This window comes from Acipenser ruthenus, chromosome 3 (genome assembly GCF_902713425.1).
Source record: "Acipenser ruthenus chromosome 3, fAciRut3.2 maternal haplotype, whole genome shotgun sequence".
In the NCBI taxonomy this organism is placed as follows: domain Eukaryota; kingdom Metazoa; phylum Chordata; class Actinopteri; order Acipenseriformes; family Acipenseridae; genus Acipenser; species Acipenser ruthenus.
Window position 1 is genome coordinate 98070715 of NC_081191.1, and position 21937 is coordinate 98092651.

General features: G+C 38.1%; 1 protein-coding gene across 7 annotated transcripts in view; it reads left to right on the top strand.

Moving 5' to 3' along the window:
- The window catches only part of LOC117394603 (partitioning defective 3 homolog), a 372730-nt gene that overhangs the window by 222049 nt on the left and 128744 nt on the right, over positions 1–21937 (top strand). For all 7 annotated transcript variants that reach the window (XM_059019442.1, XM_059019440.1, XM_059019441.1 and 4 more), the window contains 2 exons: positions 1519–1675; positions 19039–19222. In XM_059019442.1, coding sequence (XP_058875425.1) covers positions 1519–1675; positions 19039–19222 — 341 coding nt within the window. The remainder of the gene's footprint in view (positions 1–1518; positions 1676–19038; positions 19223–21937) is intronic.

A 21937-nucleotide genomic window follows, 5' to 3' on the forward strand; every position in this document is an offset into this window, starting at 1 on the left:
AGGTGACCAATTTGAACCCATGTTTGTTTAACGTCAAAGATTGTATGGTCAATCTGGAATAGGTAGCTAAATATAGCGGTTACATCCGGAGTTTTAAAGATTGTAGCCCCTGGGATGTATGTTTGTTTTATTATTTATTCAAATATGTGTTTATTCCACTCACTGTGATTTAAAGACTCCCCTGAGGGGATTGATAGATTATTGCGCTTTGAAGAGTCCCAGGTATTTAGTTATAGTCACCAAATAGAAAATCTTCAACTCACAAAACAGCAGTAAATACAAGGTGCTGAATGTTTAAACCATAACTCTTTGTTTTTGTCTGGATGGTATAGCTCAATGGACATTCAGAATTGTTCAAGATGTTATTTCTTTTTAGTTTTGTAGCATTATGGGCGAGTTCAGTTTACAAATAATGCTGCAAATTGCTCCCTGGTATTAACAGCTGTGATCAAAATGGGCCATGAATTTAACAGTACTGTTTAATGGAATTATTGTTGTCTGAATAATGCCTGCTTAGTTGTAACTGTGATTATTAAATTGGGGTCAAAAAGAATTTGTCTTTTTTTATTGAACAAGGTGACCAAATCTATAATTGATGTATTCCAGCAACCATCAGTGACAAAGCACTTTGATCAAAAATAAATAAATAATGCCACAGTATCACTTTCTTTAATCTTTTGAAAAAGTTAACTACATGTAATACTATTGGAAATCCATGGAATCTGTCCTGCCCTTGCCACAGTTTATTCAGCATGGGGTTCAAGGTATGGTGCTTAGTAAAAGATAAGGGACTTACTGGTTCCTGCTGTTTGTTTTGCAGAAAGGTGGAAGAACTAACACCATAACAAGGCAACCAAATGTCGAATTCTTCTTTGTGGTGGGTTAGATAAGCTTGCTTGCAATTGGCTCAGCTGATAGTGCAGTCATGGGGAATCATTGTGTTTTATCTGTTTCAGATAAAAAGGTGTGTGTAAGGCCATGTAGTCTGCTTGGATATGATTCCGGCTCTATTTCTAAAAGGGGAAGTTAAAGTGGAGAGCACGTAGCAGTACTAAACTGTATGGCATCTGATGTTACACAAGGTCAGCTGAGGGGAACAAAAAGTCAGCATCCAGTAGCCTTACTTCAAAAGCTATCTGTAATGTATTATCAGGAGGAGCCGGCTCTTCACTGGCTTGTCAGCCTGACGAAAGCCCTATGCTGTTTACTTGGTAGCAAAACTGCATACGGCATCACCTTTGTAGGGTAAAATATGCAACAAGACAAGCAAAAAGGAAGTATCACGGAGTTCTGCTTTGTGTGGAAATCTGACAGGCCTCAATGGGAGGCAGTCTGTAAAGTGGCACAGAAAGGTGGTCATTACACCAACCTGTCAAAGTGAATTTGTGGAGCTGGGTGACGAGTTTTAGTTCGTTTTGCACCCAGTTGGATGACAATCCTGGGTGAATCTCCTGCCCCCCTCTCTCCCACCATGCTGTGAAATCTTTTTAATTCAGATGATCCTGTATGTCCTTCTAGCTGGAGACGCCTGGGAGTCCCTCTGGAACGGATGACGCCCTCGACACCTCGCTAGATGACAGGGAGCGGAGAATCTCCCACTCGCTGTACAGTGGGATCGAAGGGTTACAGGACACCCTGATGCCCAGGGCCTCCATGGCCGAGAGGAGGATGATTGGTAAGTCAAGCGAACCCCTTCCCTTTATACCCCCCAAAAATGACATTCATTGTTTATCTACTGGCCTAGAATATAGGGAAATCGCCCTGTAACACTCCAGCATGTCAACCGTGGCCCCTAGTTTTAAAACTAAGTACACCAAGAATATTTCTTAGACTGATGCTTGTCTTACTGTCAGTAGGGAAGCCACAGGGCAAGTGGAAACAAATTATAGAACAATTAATCACTCAGATGAGGTGATTATAACCCAAAGGCATAAACTACACAAGTCTTAGCTTGATCAAGTGGCATATACAGTTTAAATAGAGTTAACAAATATATAAGGATTAATGGTAAATGGTTTAATGATAATATCAAAATACTAGTTGTTCTAAAGGTAACCCATTCTCAGTGCACATTTTGTAAACTATGCTAATTAAACATAGTACAGGTCTTAAGGTTCTCAAATCAATAGAAAGCTGGAAGGGCCCATATTTTAGAATGAGCTTGTTTACCCCCATGGCTTTTAATCTTTGTGTGTGTGTCTGTGTATATAATTGATTCTACTTAGGTAGATTCCCATCCATAAAAGATGCTGTCAGCGTTGCAAACAAAGTTAAATCCTTGAAAGAACTTCTTGCAAGAGCTAAAGGTGTATCCAAGACAGACAGGGTTAATGTCTTCTATTTCAAAGGGGGTGAATGTTTTATTTAGCAGTGAACGCTGCAGTGTTTCTTCATGTTACTGAGATCCAAAGCCTTGAAGAGCCTTTGTTCAACTAACTGTGGTTAAGATAGGCTTTCCAGGCAGTTTTGTGACTGGTTTCCTTAAATAATAATAATAATAATAATAATAATAATAATAATAATAAAAAAGCTTTGTCTGGTCATAGTTTTAGGTTTTTGATAATCTCATCATCAATGTGCATTTCATAATGATAGCATGCTTAAGATTATACTGCAGATCAGTTTGCACTGCGGTCTAGATTTGTGTTTTTGAATATAAATAAATAAATAACTTTTTATTTAATGCAACTGAAATATAGAAATCAATATTGATTAAAACAGTAACCGCTAAGACTGTCTTAACAGGCTTGAGTAACATGTAAAAATTAAAGTGTGAATTAATGGCTCATACTCCCATATCCTTCTAACAAGATGTAAGAAGTGATTTCAGGAAAGAAGCTATTAATCCAGCAGAACAGTGCCACTGCATTGATTCAGCAAAGTAGTGCTCTTCCATATTGATCCAATGAGTGTTGGAAGGCTGTCAGTTAGAACAGCAGCTCTGCCAGACTGGGGATTGAGTCTTAATGAATGGTTTCATGTTCAATTCTAATGCTTCTGAAGCTGTATCGAACACTGATTTTTATTACATGAGAGTAACTGCTATTACTTCATGCTAATATTGGACATGGCTTTAGCCAAGATAAAATTAGATAATAGCGGTGGGAACCAACCAAGAGGTAGCTTTGCCGTAATATATGAGTCTTGCTCTACTATGCTGGTTTATATGACTAGGCTCACCCAGGATCATTGGTTTCATCAATAGTATACATATTATTATACTTCCATACTGTAGTTCTTGTTGCATCCTTCTTTTTTTGATTGTGTGTCAAAAACATTGAAGCAACATAATCAGCATTGTGTATTTATGGATGTGGCGTTTGTGACACTCCAGTAACAGTATCCTAGCAACATTCTGCCTCACAGGCTTGGAATTGGCTCACATGCTTAACAATACAGTCAACCTGGAAGCAGATATTCTTAAGATCTTTTCTAGTTTAGTCCCTGTCCGTACTTGGCCTCCAGTGAATGATGAGGTACTTAGCACTTTGCTCTTTGAAAAGTCGTCGATAACAGCCTGCCTTGTCACATGATGGCTGGATTTGCAGTGGACCTCATGGGATTAGCTCCAAGGATTTGAGTCGTCCAATTTAAAACAAAAGTTAGCACCTGCCACAAACTGAGTTGCATTCTTCTGACATGTTTTAAACCTCTGCATTACACTGTGTAATATGCCATTGCAGTCTCCCGAATGCTTGGTATCCATTTGTTTTTCAGAGACGGCGCATTGTTTTTTTTTCTTCTTTTGGCTTGCCAGTTTGGAAACTTCAAGTGTGGAAGAGCTGTATGATATGGGGATAGGCCAGTAATATAGTCTGCCTCAATTCATTGCTTTATCCATTTTGACAGGTGTTTTTGATAGGATTTTGACGTTTAGGATCACAGTAAGCTGAAGAATAATATTCTTTTGAAAAAATGATTGCCCCAAAATGATCAAACCTGACTAATCCTTCCCCAGCATTTTATTTCATCTTTATTTTTCTAGCCCGACAAGGCTAATCGGTGGCTAAACCTGCATGCAATTTAACCATTTTCACTGATGCAGTATGATTTGATTTTTTAGAACATTTTATCACTTTTTGAACACATTTTTGCAACCATGCCTTTACTCATCTAGTCTTTGAAATGGTCTTTGAAAGATCTAAGAGATTGTGTTCTTCTTTTGATAAACATTAAATGGTAACTGTATCATTCCCCCCCCCCCCCCCCCAAAAAAAAAAAAAGTTACTTTTTTGTATATATTGTGTAAATGATTTAAAGAATGTCAATATTGGCTGCAGTACTGTATACCATAGATACCATTGTGACCATAAAGCCTTCACTCAGACCCACCTACAAGGGACAAACATGCACTACTGTACAAGAGGAGGGAGGGGATCATTCCTACATCATTAAGCCACTGGAGTTCACAGGGTGCAGGTTTGCTGCAGATTCCTGAGACTGAGTGCAATGGCTGAACTGACATGTTCTTGTTATGCCTCCAGCCCTATCCCACTGTGCAAAGTGTGTCGGAGATAAAACATTCAACTGGACAGTGATGAAGGGAGCAGTAAAAATGGTAGCGAATATATGGTTGGCAAATGAGTTTACAAACCTTAGGGGTGACATACTGAAGACATTTTTTGTATGATCCTGACACGCTGCTGAAGAAAAAAAGACTCTGGTATTTTAAATAACAAGTAAAGACCAAAGAGCCTGTGCAATTGTTTGTGGCAGCTTTGATCAGGAATTCTGTAAAGCAGCAAGTTGGCAACATCGTTTTTTCCTGTTTCTAAAAACGGTGACACACAGTGCAAAAATGTATGGTCAGATGATTATCAGTACGTGATTTGGACCACGGCTTGCAAATCTGCTTTGGGGGGGGGGGGGGGGGGGAAGGAAAACAAGTAATACCCTGGAGTCGACTCAAAATGAGTCCCACGCATTTACTACAAAATATCATGAAAGCATTCTACCAGGTGTCTCATTATGCAGCGGTTTAAAGTGACACAAGGTTTGGACAATAAAGCATATTACACCATTTAGTATAGTGGTCCTTCCCTCACATCACGTCAAGTGTGCCACACCATTTAGTATAGCGGTCCTTCCCTCACATCACGTCATTTGTTGTGCAAAGCTGGATCTCTCTGTTGCGAGTCAGTTTCAGTCACAATTGGCAAGACATCAAATCAGGCAAACTTTGATAGAAACTGCAAAACTCTGTTGGTCATTTTGGAGAATAGTTACACCCCCAATTTCCCTAAAAGGAATTGTAGGCTTCAAAGGTGAAGGCTCATTGGGAGTATAACAAACCTATCCGGTTGCGTGACAAGAGGTGAAATCTGTGCCTTCCAGAACTGCAGCTAGCAAGGCCTGGCATCTTGTGACCTTGAGATGTCCTATTGAATATCGGCACAAATACTTTTTTTTATTGTTCACGTATAATTTACTGTCAAACACAATCAGATTTTTTTTCAATGGGAAGTAAGATAAATATGAATCTGAATGAGACTTCCCCTGTTTAAATCTTATTTACCTGTATTTGTTTGTTGTGCTCTGTAGTAATTGCAATTTGATAGCACCGACACTCTTGTGAAAATAACTATCTAGTCCAATAAAAAAGGGTTACAAGTAAAGATATATTTAAACAAAATGCAATCTAAATGGCAATTAAAAGCTGTGCTGTATGTATAACACATCCATTAGCATGACGATTCACCCTTAATTTAATAAAGCAGAGTAGAAAAGTGGTTTGCAGTGCTCACTAATAACAATCCAACAGCTCAATGGTGAACAATGAAGCCTTATTATTTGCTTAATAATACACAGCAATGTGTAAAGCCAGTCAAAACCACAGGGTTCAGACCCGAAATAACACACACTTTAAAACACCTACACGGTCACCAGTCCAACAGTGAGTGCTCTGGGTGCAAGTGGTGTTGTGAATACACGAAACAGTGATAACAGTGGTGCAGTGCAGTCTGGGTTTGATGCTGGCTTAATAGTGACCGCTCCCAGATATTTAGCCGTCTACAGTGACAAATAAAAACAGTTAAATACACAGACAAGACAACACTAAACACTCAAGGTTTCTTTTTATTCCTCCCGGGCATTTCATAACCATAACAGAGGAACAGATTGCTTAGCCTGATATACCTTAAGTCACACCCCGTTCGGTAGTGAGTGCAATCACATATCCTCCAATCCATGACTGACACATCGCTTACCGCATTAAGGCGATGACTTCTGATATTGTGACTCTGCCCACTTTCTGGATGGCTGCCTTCCTACTGACCGTGGGATGGACTGCAAAACCATCCAGTCTGGGGCACACTGTTTCTGTTAAACAGCACCCTCACAGGTTGGAAGGGAGATTGTTGACTAGGATTCATTCACTCTCTGTCACAAGCAGCCTTTCATATTGCCTCCTTTAGGGGGAGTATACCATCTCATAGTGACACTGGGTTGCACCATTGAGTATTATAGCCACTATGGCTTTTTCAAATTAACATGGATACAGCCAGTTATGGTAAGGGGCAATCACTGAAGCTGTCACTGCAAAGTCTTGTAAAACCAGATTATATTGGTGCATTACATGTTACTGCCATCCCACTGGTCTGGTCTGGTCTGAAATGCGCAGTGAGACTAGCAGTCCTGTTTTCTCCATTTTAATGTCTGGCAGCACTGACACTTCACACTTTTCACTCAGACCTCTGGCCTTCATGAAATCAGCAACTCATTGTCTGTGAAAACCCCTGGCTTGTGATTTGAACCGGGGACCTGTGGGATAACGCTGACTTGCCAGGTGTGAATCTCATAAGTACCAATTTGCTGTTATTGATCGGGGAGTTGATGGACTGCTTTTTAAAGTTATATGGTTAGTTGCGGTTAAAGTTATGGTTAACAGCGTGATCAATAGGGCAGGATGTCATGGATAGCTTCGATATTTTTTGTACTACTGTGACTTAAAAAGGTACTGGTCTTTCACCTCCTGGAATGTGGTTCCAGCTAGGATCAAGAGGCAAGATTGACCCTCTTGATGAATCTCGTTAAAGTGAAGTGGGTAGGTTTCAATTCCATCTCATAATATCTTAAGCTTATGTATCCAAGGCACCTTGTTGTCTGAAGTAGAATTAGCTACATGTTTATAAAGCCATTTTTTTTGCAAGATACAGTTTTGCTGTAGGCAACCGAGAATGCATGTTTTCATTGTCAAAGTGCATTTTTGTTCTGGTATTCATGCCTGTTGTTTTTAAGAGAGGCAGTTTTTATGGTGGTTTTATTATTATTATTATTATTATTATTTATTTCTTAGCAGACGCCCTTATCCAGAGCGACTTACAATTGTTACAAGATATCACATTATTTTTTTACACATTGTTTTTTAAATACAATTACCGATTTATACAGTTGGGTTTTTACTGGAGCAATTTTAGGTAAAGTACCTTGCTCAAGGGTACAACAGCAGTGTCCCCCACTGGGGATTGAACCCATGACCCTCTGGTCTGGAGTCCAGAGCCCTAACCACTACTCCACACTGCTGCCCGATTTGGCAGGTAGCAGAGCAGTTTGGCAGGTAGCAGAGCAGTTAATCAAAAGCCTTGGTGCCTCCATTTTGGCGTGCAGTCTGCAAACTCCATTAATCGTTTAAGGTAGAGACGTAGGTCATTTTGTGTTGACTAAACAGCGTAAACTTTTTTAAAAGCTTAAGTTTAAGGTCAGTGACTGGGGGTGCAGAGGAGCAGAAAAGTCTTCAGTTTTAATGAACATGGCCCTAAAGGTTAAGCATGCACATTTAAAACAGGAAACAAAATTAGAAGCACTTATTTTTGTTGTTTAATTTTCATTGTGTGACTTGAGTCCATTTAATCTGAATTCTTCAGCTTAACAAATACCTGTTACTTGCACACACACACACACAAAACATATCTACAGTATATTTGGCAGGGAAGACATAATGTTTTTGCTTTGCAATTTGTCCGGCCCTGTGCCAGGAGGAAAGTGCTCTTACCATGGGAAACATTAACTAGATATTGCTTTGCTGAAACTGCTGTGAGCCAACATGTTTTGGTAGTTCTAACATGTGAACTGTTAATTAGTGTAAACATTCTCATATAGGATTGGATAAAGTCTCTAATGGGCATTTCAGACTGAACCTGCCTGTGTCAACCCAGGTTCCAAATGTCATTCAAGGTTGTCAGCTGAGCAATAACTATTTCAAATGGTGCAATAGGATAATGAACATACCTAGGAGCACAGGGTCTGTAAAAAGTAGCTTTGCCACCTGTTCTAGTTTCCCCTGCAATGTCCCAGTAGTGAGGTAGGTGTCCCATTGAAATCCTGGATTTTAATCTTATGCGATTTATGACCTTCGGTCTCGTAATGTATGACGTCACAGAAACCCTAGATAAAATTATTTTCCTGTAACTCATTGAAGCCCTTCTATTATTCTGTATATATCTCAGAGGTGGCAACCATACATGAACAAACAATGAAGCGCAATTACATCCTGTAACATCCCTCCTCCAAAGAAACAAACAAGTACAAAATTAGAGCTTGATCTTTAGCCTGCGATTTGCTACATTTTGTCATTCATTACTTTCCTTTACTTGGGAGCTGCATAGTAATGTTGTGGAAACCGCTTTGTTTGCCATAAAGAAAACAAAGACAGCTGTTTGGAGAACAGTGAACTCTTGATTGTGCACCAACTTGAAACTTGCACGCTCTATCAGTTCTTGATTTTGTTTGTATGTATTTATTTATTCATTCATTCATTTTTGAATTATTAAAAAAGTGTTTTCCTGATAAACCTCTTGAGATAAAGCCATGTTCTTATAAGGCTCAGTGACATGTGAAAACATGTAGATGACCTGGGAATATAAGTAAAATACCAATTAATCATTTAGTGTTTGGGAGAAATAAAATAACAAGAGAAACAGAACAGCAGGTGCAAGGCTTATTTAGGTGATTAAAGTTTGTTCTGGTGATATCCATAACTTCAAAACGCTTCACAAAGGTGTTCTTGCATTCATCTACAGTTTTTTGGGGGAAGGATCTGACAACACTGAAATGCAATGAGTGCCGTTGCATATAAATTTATATGTAGTCCATGAGCCAAAACTCAGAAAGCCCTTAGTTTTTTAGTTTACTGCACCCCCCCTCCGACCTAATGTTTTTTGGTATCATTTTGTTCGTTAAAATGTTTAGATTCCATGGATGCCTGTTGCCAAGCTGAATAATTGTCTGTTTTGGTGCAAACAACCAATGTTGGACCTACCCTTACTGTGCTTCTCGCGTTAATCGTCGCACTGTTAAATATAGATATACTACACAAAGTTCTATTTAAATGGTGTTATTATTGCTTGACATTTTACTTTTTTTTAAAACTTATTTTTGTATTACTATACCAGGCTTCTATCAGCATGTAGTTTGTTTGTGCGCTGTGCCGATTGCTTCCTGGCTTCCGCTGGTAACAGAGAGGCGGGAAAGTGTGTGCAGAAGAAAAAAAAAAATTAAAAAAAAAACCTCCCGCTTTGCAGTGTGTCTCTTTCTGTCCCAGCTGATGTGAGGCACTGATATGGGATGTAACACAAGAATCATACAGAATGTAGCATCGCTTGTTTTATACAGAATATTCTTCTCATTGGTGAAATCCGACTCCTATTGCAGGCAAAAAATAAAAAAATTAAAAAATACATACGTATATATTTACATATCTGTGAATAAAAACGTTTTTGGTATATTTATGCTATATATATTACCGGGACCAGAAAACTTAACAAGTCATCTCAACCTAATTCATCTCAAGATTAGGGGCATTATAACTAAATGCCCTGGCTCCGACAAAATTCAAACTAATTTTAGCGACTGTCAGAAGATTACCATTTTCCGATCTCAGGGAATGACCCGGGACATATGGGGTCAGCAGAGCTTGAAGATAAGAAAGCCCAAGACCATGTATATATAATAATAATAAAAATAAATAAATAATAAAAATAATAATAATAATAATAATAATAGCATCAGTATTAAAACAAACGAATTAGATGAATGCAGTAAGTATCAATTAAATATAACAATTAAAACCAAGATTATTAATATCATTATTATTTGTTTATTTAGCAGACGCCTTTATCCAAGGTGACTTCCAGTGACTAGGGTGTGTGAACTATGCATCAGCTGCAGAGTCACTTACAACAACCTCTCACCCGAAAGACGGAGCACAAGGAGGTTAAGTGACTTGCTCAGGATCACACAATGAGTCAGTGAGTGAGCTGGGATTTGAACCAAAGACCCCCTGGTTACAAGCCCACTGGACCACACAGCCTCCTGTAACTAAGATTAACTAAGATTAAAAATTTTAATCGCGTGATTAATTGCGATTCATTTTTTTTAATCGCTTGACAGCCCTAATCTATTTTTGGTCCTATGATGAGATTTTAACCTATCACAGGCCAGGATTTCCAAGCACTTACTCTTATATACTTGTATTTACTATCCAACCTTGCCTATCTTATTATTTTGACTGACCTCACATATTAAGTATGTACTGTAGACTCAGCTAATAGTGGAAAATTAAATGCCCCTCGAAGACTATTGTTACCTCCAGGGTTTGGGCATTTAGCCCCCTGTCGGTAACAATAGTCTTCCCTCGGGTCAATAATTTTCCACTATAGCCCTCCTCTCCAGTCCATATTTACTACACATTTCTAGTGTCTTCATTGGTATACTGTACTAGCTAAATTGTTTGTCTGCTTGACTTGGTTTCTTTAAAGTTTTACCTTGTTCTAGTATTAGAATTGCAGCACTTGTCCACTGCAACACCAGGAACAGGTATCCCTTGGTTTGCTCCTATTATTAGCAACAACTAAGCTGTTTCACTTCTGTTTACTAACAGGCTGTTACTGTGCTTCATTATTAAAGTCTCAGATTTAATTATCACAAGATGCCTACGTTTTCAGCAACAGGTGGAATTAATATAATTTACTCCCTGTGCTAATTATCTGTTCGGCATATTTGCAGAATCAAGAGTGCACTGGATTTCCATCTAATTACTTTGACCTTTTTTAAGCTCTCATTCCTCTCCCCTCAACCTGCCCATTTGTAGCATAACAAAGCAGAAATGCTTTTGTAATCCTGTTTATTTGTGAATATAAAGCACTTGTATATCTGTTTTAAAATATGCATCTGCTTGTATGGAAGAAGGCTTATCAAGATTCAGTTGCCCTTTAAAGATGGCACGAATTTACTTCTGAATGGAAGAAGCAAAAGCAGGTCTAGGTGTTTTGGCAGCAGTAATAGTTGGAAGCTAATGTTTCAGTTTGTTCTGTTTTTAATTAGATCAGTTCTTTTGTGGTGCTCCTTATCCTCAGGGTCGGCAAAGTTATCAGTACCTGGATGTCATGTTTATAAACGGTATTATGTTCAGCACAACTTATTGTTGTTTCAGAATCTGGGGATGTCGCACTTAGTTATAGTCATTGTGATCTACTTTTCTTTTTTTGTATGTATTGGTGTGATTGGCCTCCATGTGCTGTCATCTCAGTTTCTGAATGATAAAGACCTAATGCTTTGAGATGCTGTTTTTGTATATGGGTGTGTCCTGTGATTATCTAGGTCAAGTGGGTGTCGTACGAGAAATGAACCCTTTCGTGGGTTTTCAGGATTGGGGTCAATTCCAATTTCCAATTCCCTTTTAATCAATTACAACTCATCATTGATCAAAATTGCAATTAGCAGTATGCTGTTAAAATGAGCTTCTCACAGTGGCAACAAATCACTGTTAGTCAATTAAATTGGCGTCAAATGAAAGCAGTTGAACAACAATTGTGTCTCCTAAAATATAATTTCCATTACAATTTCTTCGAAGAAATGTATTAATTTTTTTTTTTTTCTTTTGATGCAGTGGTTTCATATGTTCAGGGTTTATATACTGTAAACCCTGCATGCCTAATATGTTGGTGACCATATGTGGCAAAGTGGTAAATTGGTAGCAGGTGTATCAGGTACAGTGCAGATACAGTAATTTCAATAAAAACAGACAACAAAGTACGGGTGAAATGAGGGTTTTAATGATTATAAATCCAATTGTCTGATGACCAGCCAGAAAACAATAATGAGCTGGCAATACACAGCAATGTGTATTGCACAGTAATGAAAAAGGGTTGCAGTCCCGCAAACAATAAACACGGTACAAAACACACACAATTAGACACACACAATCACAGGTCCAAAGTGAGTGCTCTCAGTGCTTGTGGTGAAGTACAATATGTTACGTGCTATTGGTGAAAAACAAGTGCTGTGGTGATCCGGATTTGTGTTTAGTTGTCTAGTGCTATTTAACAGAACAAACAGAGACAGTTACTAAACAGAAAATACCAACAAAACACTCACAAACTCTTTATTTTATTTTGGGGATATCTCCCGGTCCTTCCAGTCTCCTCGTATCTCTGAAACCCAAGCGAAGGAAAAGATTTACAATTCACCAGCCCCTTTTATGCGATTATGCATGACCTTTTGGTAAACGATTGTAGCTGACTCTATTGCCTGCAGATGCTACCTCGTTTACCTTCCAGTTCAATACGTTCCTGCACCGGAGTCTCGCCTTTTTCCAGACTGACTGACTTCCAGACCCAAGGAATGAACTGTCAGGCCAACCTGTCCAAAGCCTTTCCCTTTCGCTACTTAGTACCCTCACAGGTCGAGAGGGAGATTTACAACCAGAACTCATTATATTTCCGTCACACCATAACATTAACCTCTGACCTAATTGGCTGCCACAGTGAGGTCATGTGACCTTTTGATGTTACAGCTGCACAGAGACAGTACACTTTGGATTACTGCAGTAATGTTTGGTACACAGCTGTATCCTTTGTGTTTCCAATGCAGATGTTGTCTAGTGAACAGTAACGGTTTCAGTGCCACATTCTTTTAGCCTCTGACCATATTATTGATACAGACCTCTTGTTTTTAGGCTGTGTCTTTTTACAATAGGTAAACTGTGATTCTCAAGTTCCATTACAGTTGGTGTCCAGTAGAGTCTTATTTTTAACCTCTGGACATATCAATCATAAAGATCACTTTCACATTATTTCTTCATGCTTACAATCCATTCGACATACCTCTTAGATTACGCTCGCGGAATGCTTTGTTTTTGTTCACATTTTCAGTTTAGCAGAAGTTATTGACATTATCAGATTGTGGGGATGTAAGGAGGTATCCCATCTGTATGTAAAAATGTAAGTGTGCCATGTATCAGGAGAACACACATTTTTCCGCATGCTGCGAATCAGTCATTTTAATGTACTTTACCATGATACTAACTCCTCCTTTTGTTTACCTAATGACATCTACGGTAGGTCTTAAATATCCATTTATCAATTTTTCATTAAACTATTCGCTGCCATTTCTTATTTTATACCATTCTGTACATATGGCGTGGTCGTCAACTTTTTCATCAGCTCTTGACAGCTCTTAACTTTTTACTTCCAGCCGTGACAGGATGCTGCTGACATTTGTGTCTGAAATCATAACTGTTTTAAAATATTCCAGCTGTCTATGTGAAAGAAGTATCATTTCTATTTGTATCTGTTTACAGCACCAGGCTTTTATGAATATGCAGAAGCTGATGAACTATGGCGTATTGGGTCAGAGCTTAAGAATGTGGAGGGGGCAGCACACAGAGTTTATTAAAATGGATGAACCGTTTCCTAGTGAGGAACTTGCACAAATGGAAGCCCCTGTAGAATCTACAAATGTTAGTTGTTGCTGGATGGGTCTTTGGCTGTTGTTTATTTTTTTTATTTTTTTATTTTTTTTTACCAGGCAGGTCTAAGAGTAGCCTTTACACAAGGGGGCTAGGTGGCACAGTGGGCTTAATCACCAGACTGTTGTGCCTTTCCCCTCAGGATGCTTGGGTATGAATCCTCCTCACAGACCATCATCAGTGACATTGTTCTCAACTGGCCCCCAGCTTACAGAGCTGTGAGGGAAAGCTGCTATGGAGCCTGCCTGAACAGAGCATGACTGCAGCCAGGGCCATTGTCTGTCATCCTGGCCATTGTCTGTCCATCCATAACATCTCCACAAACTGCAACACCTCACGTTTAAACTGAAGTGTGCAGCGTCGGTATACATATACAGTAGTAATTGATACAGAGGAATATGCTTCAGGTGTTGGGTTAATATTGAAACTTGGAGTTGATGTCAAGCTTTCAGGGTGCTACTGACAGTGTCAGCTTCATTTCTGTGGGGCATTCACATTCACAGCACGGATAACAGATTTGCTCCTATTCTATGCCTCTTTGCTTGGCGCCCTCATAGAGTATAAAATGGAAAGATAGAACCAGGCTGGATAAAATGTATTTTCTGCAGGGGATGTGTTCAAGGTCAATAAGCAGAGGTGTGAAGTGGAGTAACTGCACTTTTACTGTACTGCTGAATCTGACCGCATAATTTAGTTATAACACGCATTGAACAAGCCTCATGATCTCTCTAAAACAGGGGAGAGCTAGCATACTTAATTAATGAATTTAAATTAAGTGATAATTGGTGTTTTAGTTTGTGTTCTAAGTCCAATTATACTGAAAAATGTCTGGTTAGTAAAGCTATTAAAATAATGATTTTGAAATATTCAGTAGACTTGAAAATATAACCCATTTATAAGTAATTTATTTCACAGCTTGTAAGTGTTTGCATCTAAAAATAAGACCCTAACCCTAACCCTTTCTTCTTTGTGTTTTAGTTTTGTTTTTTTTTAAAAAAAATTCACTTTTCTTTCTCAGCCAGCTGCTTTTTTTCCCAAAGCTGTTTTCGTGCACGGAATTGAATCGGGTAGTTTGTAGAAAGTGTTAATCAAAGTAGCTTTAATTGCCAAGAAAATTCAATTAGTTTTGTGTTTACTTTTAACTAACTTCTCATTTCTGTGAGCACAACTAGCTCTTTGTATGAAATTACAAACAGGATATAATTATATTGTGTTTCTTAGTTGTCATGACAACGCTAATTGAACAACAGAAAGTAGCTGTTAAAGAAAATCTACAAAAACGTTTCCTTTGCGCTGTACAGTGTATAATCCATCCTTGTCAGAGTGGTAAATGACTTACTGATGAGTTCAGACGCTAACTCCTATATACATTTTCGTTCTTTTGGCCCTTAGTGCTGCATTTGATGCTGTGGATCTGCCATTTTAATTGATCATTTTAAAAGCTGGGCTGGCCTCACTGGAGCTGTTCTGAATTGGCTGTAGTTGTATCTAACTAACAGGCAGTACTTTGTTTCTTTGGGGGAGTCTGTATAAGGATTACCCACTATTACTTGTGGTGTAATGCTGGACATATTCAAACGCATACTCGATGTTCCCAGTAAAACACGTATTGAGATTTTTTGGGATTTTATTTTAATATTATATATGTATGTACCATATTTAAGACACAGACCAAATTTCCCACCCTTAACTAAAAAACTAAAATATCAAATAAATTTTCATTTACAAAGACACAACCTCAATTACGCATATCGAGGCAGTTTGCGGCCATCTACTATTACAGTTAGGTGCTGCTTCTCATTTCTAGTTGTGATTACTCGCACCTTTTTTTCTCCCAGTTTGTGAACTGTGGTATTGCTTGGTATGTCGAAAAATATGGGGTCTGATCAGCATTTCTGATCTGTCCAAGCTGGTACTGTTTGCTAGAACTGAGCCTAATAACGAAAGGCTGAAATTGTAAAAACTTCTCTTCGAATTCTTCAGGAAGCTAATGACGCTTCTTTGAAAATGGCTGCCTCTATGTTATGGGTGATTCGAGATTGGGCAGTAACGTTTTGGTTTGTCTTTTCTCGGCAGTCAGTCACGGTGCTGCTTGTGTATTCGGGCAGTGACGTCATTGTTGTCTTTTCTCAGCAGTCAGTCACGGTGCTGCTTGTGTATTCGGGCAGTGACGTCATTGTTGTCTTTTCTCGGCAGTCAGTCACGGTGCTGCTTGTGTATTCGGGCAGTGACGTCATTGTTGTCTTTTCTCAGCAGTCAGTCACGGTGCTGCTTGTGTATTCGGGCAGTGACGTCATTGTTGTCTTTTCTCGGCAGTCAGTCACGGTGCTGCTTGTGTATTCGGGCAGTGACGTCATTGTTGTCTTTTCTCGGCAGTCAGTCACGGTGCTGCTTGTGTATTCGGGCAGTGACGTCATTGTTGTCTTTTCTCGGCAGTCAGTCACGGTGCTGCTTGTGTATTCGGGCAGTGACGTCATTGTTGTCTTTTCTCAGCAGTCAGTCACGGTGCTGCTTGTGTATTCGGGCAGTGACTTCTTTGTTGTCTTTTCTCGGCAGTCAGTCACGTTTACAAATGTCCGAAATTATGAAGAAATAGATTGCTTTTCAGACATTTACCAGTTAATCATATCATTTTCCGAAGCTTATTGTTAAATGCAGGTATATCATCGAAAAATTTATTTATTACTGCATATAAATTCTGCATTAACAAAAAGCATTAGTCAAACAATATATGTGTTTCTGCATTTCCATTAACAAAATAATCTTTACTGAGCTTACAGTAATGCTCAATTGAGCAATTTAAACTAGTTCAACATGGTACTGAACAATATTGTGAGCCACATATGTAGAACAACCAACATTCTGGTAAATTTGTGTATAAAAGAATTCACAGTGGTGTTGAAGGATATTCTACTCCAAATACATAGTAGTTTGATGAAAAATAATGTTCTGTTAAATACAAATTAAATAATTTGGGACCTTCGTTTTTTCAACAGAAAATCACACTATGACACAAAACGTGACAGATGTATTTACTTACTGCAACATGGTAGACTCTTGTGGCACTTGGAGTTACACAGAACTCCTAAATCCTTACAACGTGTGAAAGCCAGACATTTGGTCATTAGCCAAAGGCATCCGGTTATTCTTGAGATTTACAGGTAAATGTGAGAAGTAAAGCGTTATCATGTTTATTTTGTAAAGACATTTGGTCATTAGCCAGAGCCACTTGGTAATTCTTGAGATTTACCAGTAAATGCCCAAAATAAAGCGTTTATTTCTGACATTTACCGCTCTGCTTGGTAAATGTCGACATTTACCAGTACATTTAAGATTTGCCAATATTCAGATTTTTACTATATATATATATATATATATATATATATGTATATATATTGTAATAAATTCGCAACTCACTCGGGTTCGTTGCCCCTTTAAAAATAGACCCAACACACAGAAATGGATTTCGACAGCGCGGTTGCACTAATTTTAATAAACACAATCAAATAAACAAAATACAAAACAAACACCTAGCTCTTTACGAGCACTAACTCAACTTTCAGGAACACCCTGACTACAAGTAGGACGGCTAAGCCGTTTCCCCACCAAACAAAACCCAACAAACTAAAACCACACAGGTTTGACACAGCACTTACTTCTGTATGACTGCTCGGAGACAGAGCACACTATCTGCCTCCTTCTATACAGCAGCCCTGAGCAGACTGACTGCACCTCTTATATACCCTGCACCTGGTCCTAATTCAACAATAATTACCAGGTGCAGGGGATAATTAACAATTAACACAAATGTGCATTCGCACATGTTTTCTTCCATGCAGGGAGGATTAACCCCCTCCCCGCTGTGTTACACTATATATATATATATATATATATATATATATATATATATACACACACACACACACATACATTATATATATATATATATATATATATGTATGTATGTATGTATGTATGTATGTATGTATGTATGTATGTATGTAGAGAGAAAGAAAAAGAGAGCGAGAGAGTACTGTGCAAATTTATTAGAACACCCCATTGCTTCTGTTTTGATTTGTTGTGCATATCAAATCAAACCACTGTAACTGAACATCTTGGGAAATAGTCAATAGGCAAATGAGTGATTGTATAATTTAATTGATGACTTTAGTAATGGGCAGCAGTGTGGAGTAGTGGTTAGGACTCTGGACTCCTGACCAGAGGGTCGTGGGTTCAGTCCCTTGTGGGGAACACTGCTGCTGTACCCTTGAGCAAGGTACTTTACCTAGATTGCTCCAGTAAAAACCCAACTGTATAAATGGGTAATTGTGTGTAAAAAATAATGTCATTGTATGTAAAAATAATGTGATATCTTGTAACAATTGTAAGTTGCCCTGGATAAGGACGTCTGCTAAGAAATAAATAATAATAATATGCACGTCATTAGAATTTTAAAGAGAAAAGGAACACATATCCACAAATGGTAACATGCATTTTTTTAAGAAGTTGTTTAAGATGCCTAAATAAAGCACAAAGTGATCTAACCTTTTCCTGTTGTGCCTGTTGTTTCTATATCACTGATTTATTGACTGGAAATTGAAAGTAATTAGTGTACAATTGCTACTAAGATGTTAGATTTACTACATTTATAATTAGTTTATAGTAAACTATAAGGCATTCACCATCATGACCAAAGGAAACAGTGATTACTGAAGACTTTCACAAGGCCCCGTGGTTAATGGCAAAGATGTGTGTGTTAGCTTTAAGTCTGTCTTCGTATGCCTTTGTTTTATGATGTGTTTTTGCTGCCAATGAGAAGTATGAACATGGAGAAAGGTCTTGGTGGTGATCCAATTTTAAACCCAATGTATTTTTAAAATAAATAAGTATAACAAACAAAAACATTAGATTAACAGTATGCTGTGCAAGTAAGTTGTCACACAGATATTTCTTATGTGTATGCTTTTGGAGCTTACTGTTGGGACTGTTATTATTGTCAGTATTTAAACAGGTAGATCATGTGTAGATGGTATGAAAGTACATTTTAAGCAGGTACATTTTTGTGGTGGTTCTTTTTTTCAAGGAGGTAGTCTAAGATGAATTAAATCAGTCAATCTAGGGTCTTGGTTGTTTATTTGAACCTAACATGTTTAATTAAACAATTAAGGATTGAGTTTGAATCTGCTTTATTGAGTAAATCCATCTGAGACTATTCTGGTACGTTGTTATTGCATTTCTGGACCATAATCCCGCTCTTCACATTTTAATTTCTTTTTATTTTTTATCACAAACAGGTAACTACCATCTGTCTCCCACAGTGAACATGCCCCAGGACGACACTGTCATCATCGAGGATGATAAACCACCTGTTCTCCCCGCTCGCCTGTCCAACCAATCATCGTCCAGCTCCCATGATGACATGGGATTTACAACAGACGCAGCTGGTTGCTGGGATAAAGAACTCCAGCCAAATGAATGGTGAGAGATTATTTCTCTGTCTGTTTATTTTTTGGGAGGGGAATCTCTGGGGGGTTTGATGTCATAATTTGCTGGGTTGTGCCTGCCCTGCACACCTTGAGATATTGTGTTCATAACTGATGCGCAGCGGTTTTCTGTCATTCTCTCTGTCACCAGTTATGGCTGGTGTTTAATTAAAATGTGCCTATTCACTGCCACACTGTTTAACCCCTAGCCATCACAATGAACAAGACCACACAATTGGTGATTGTGTCTTCACATTTGGCACACAGTTCTATTGTATGTGTGGCCACATTTAACCAAATGTACAATCATATATCCATTTTACTTCATGTTTACAAGCCGTTCCCCTTGCTCTGTGCTCCAGGATATGCTTTGTTCTTGTTCATAAAAATGCCAATAGCTTAAAAGAAGAATCTGTTTTTGTTTTCTGTTTTGTTCGGAGGCTAATGTTGACATAAGTGTGGTTTTTAGAAACCCAGACTACACACTATTACATATTTTGGTGAATGTGACATTGTATTAAAAGCTCGTGGTTTATTTTGTCAGAAACCAACCATTCCTCTGCCCGCCCCCCTTTTTTTTAAGTTTATTATTAGCTTCTTTGTAGCACACTGCCATGTCCGTTAAATCTTTTTGCTGCAGATTTTAAATGAGATGTTAAAATTCCTGATCTTTTAATAATTTAATTTTACACCATGCCCAAGATAAGTGCATGGACAAATGTCAAAATTCAATAATATTTCTCTTTATTTAACCAGTTTAAAGACAAGAGACTGAAGAATAATGCTTAAAAAACATTTATTTTTCACACTCCACTTATTGCTTAGTCATCATGGTAATTTAAGTACTGTTTCTAAATTCAAAGCAGTTTAACATATTGACTTTATACAATTAAAATATCATGTTCCCTTGTTACAAATGTTCGTTTTACTCACATGAAACGGGTACAAAGTGATACTGATTCGATTTAACAAGGAGGCTGCCAATTTGTAAGTCAAACTCTCTTAGATGTGTTTCACATTCATGGAAACAGCAGACAAATGTGTAAGAGAAAAAATACCAGCTGTTTTCTGATTCGTTAGAAGCTGGGTCATATTGAGACGTACAGTTGGCTATCACAGCAGCCCCTAGTGAGGGAAATGTATAGGATTGGTTCTAGCTAGTCATTTTCTAACTGTTGATATTCAAAAATACAAATCTGAAAAATAACTAATGTATTGCTACAGTCTTTCCTCCCATTTATAATGAATAATGACTTCCAATGTGATGCTTCCTGATCATTTTAATGCAAGAACTTTTTCACTGTGGATTAGGCTTCCATCACATGACACTGTATATATGGTACTGAGCAGGATTGTGGAGCATTGAGATGCCTGAGGCCATTGTAAATTATTCATGTTCCACCAAGTTAACACAGACACACTGAGCCACACAGTAACATGCATGCTAAAATAAATTGAATTAGGTCAGCAGTTCAAGAACCTCATGATTCTTGTTAGCTGTGATTAAGAGAAAGATAATGTCTAGACCACAGTTCATTTAAGGATGTAGTCCAAATTTATAAAAAGGTTCTCATAGTCAATTTGTTATATTAAACAAAACAACAATTTTCTCATGCTGCTGTTTGTTTTACAGTTTTTTGTGCGTCACTTAAATGTTAAGGTTTATTAGGCCCAACCCTGAGGCTCACGTTCCGAGCTGCACTTTGGGATGTATCCAAAGCCAGGTGGACATTGTTATTTGTAACACAGGAAGTGATGATGAAAGAAAGCGGAGTGTTGTCATTGTAGCAGGATATGGATTCTTCATCTGAGTACAAGCGATATTCTGCAGATATTCTGCAAGCCTTTGGACCCCCTCTTAGTGGTCTTTATACTACCATTTAAACCCAAAGTTATTGGGCAGTTTGTAGTTGTGTTTTCACAGTAAGTCTAACTATCTTAAATCTTATTAAGGGAGCTCATAAATGTTTAATGACATTAGCACTGGGGAACAAATGCAAATTGAAACTCTTGCTGTATTTCAGCCAAAAAATAAATTTTATATATATATATATATATATATATATATATATATATATATATATATATATATATATATATATATATATATATAATGTAAAGTCTTCAGTTTCTGTTCACATAAACATTATTATTATTTGTTTATTTAGCAGACGCCTTTATCCAAGGCGACTTACAGAGACTAGGGTGTATGATTCACTTACAACTACATCTCACCTGAAAGATGGAGCACAAGGAGTTTAAGTGACTTGCTTAGGGTCATACATTGAGTCAGTGGCTGAGGTGGCATTTGAACCGGGGACGTCCTGGTTACAAGCCCTTTTCTTTAACCACTGGACCACACAGCCTCCTATACTAATAAAGCCTATGACCAGAGCCACTTCTCCTTTTTGTAAAGGAGGTGCCCTAAGCTTTCTTGGGAAACTTGCCTTGTCATTGGTGTTCCAAATTATAGTTAGACCTGTGGATTTTGCATGTGGCAGACTTTAACATATATACTTGTTTTTACCTCTAGGAGTACAGCATCACCAGTATACATCCAGCCAATGCTTTCTTGTGTCTGTAAGGTATGACACTAAGTATCCATAAACATGTTTTTATCACGTTCAAAATAGGTCTGAACCCCTGTAGAAAGCAAAAGTGTTGCATGAGAAACCTTCAACACTACATGAACCCCAGTTAAGAGAACTGA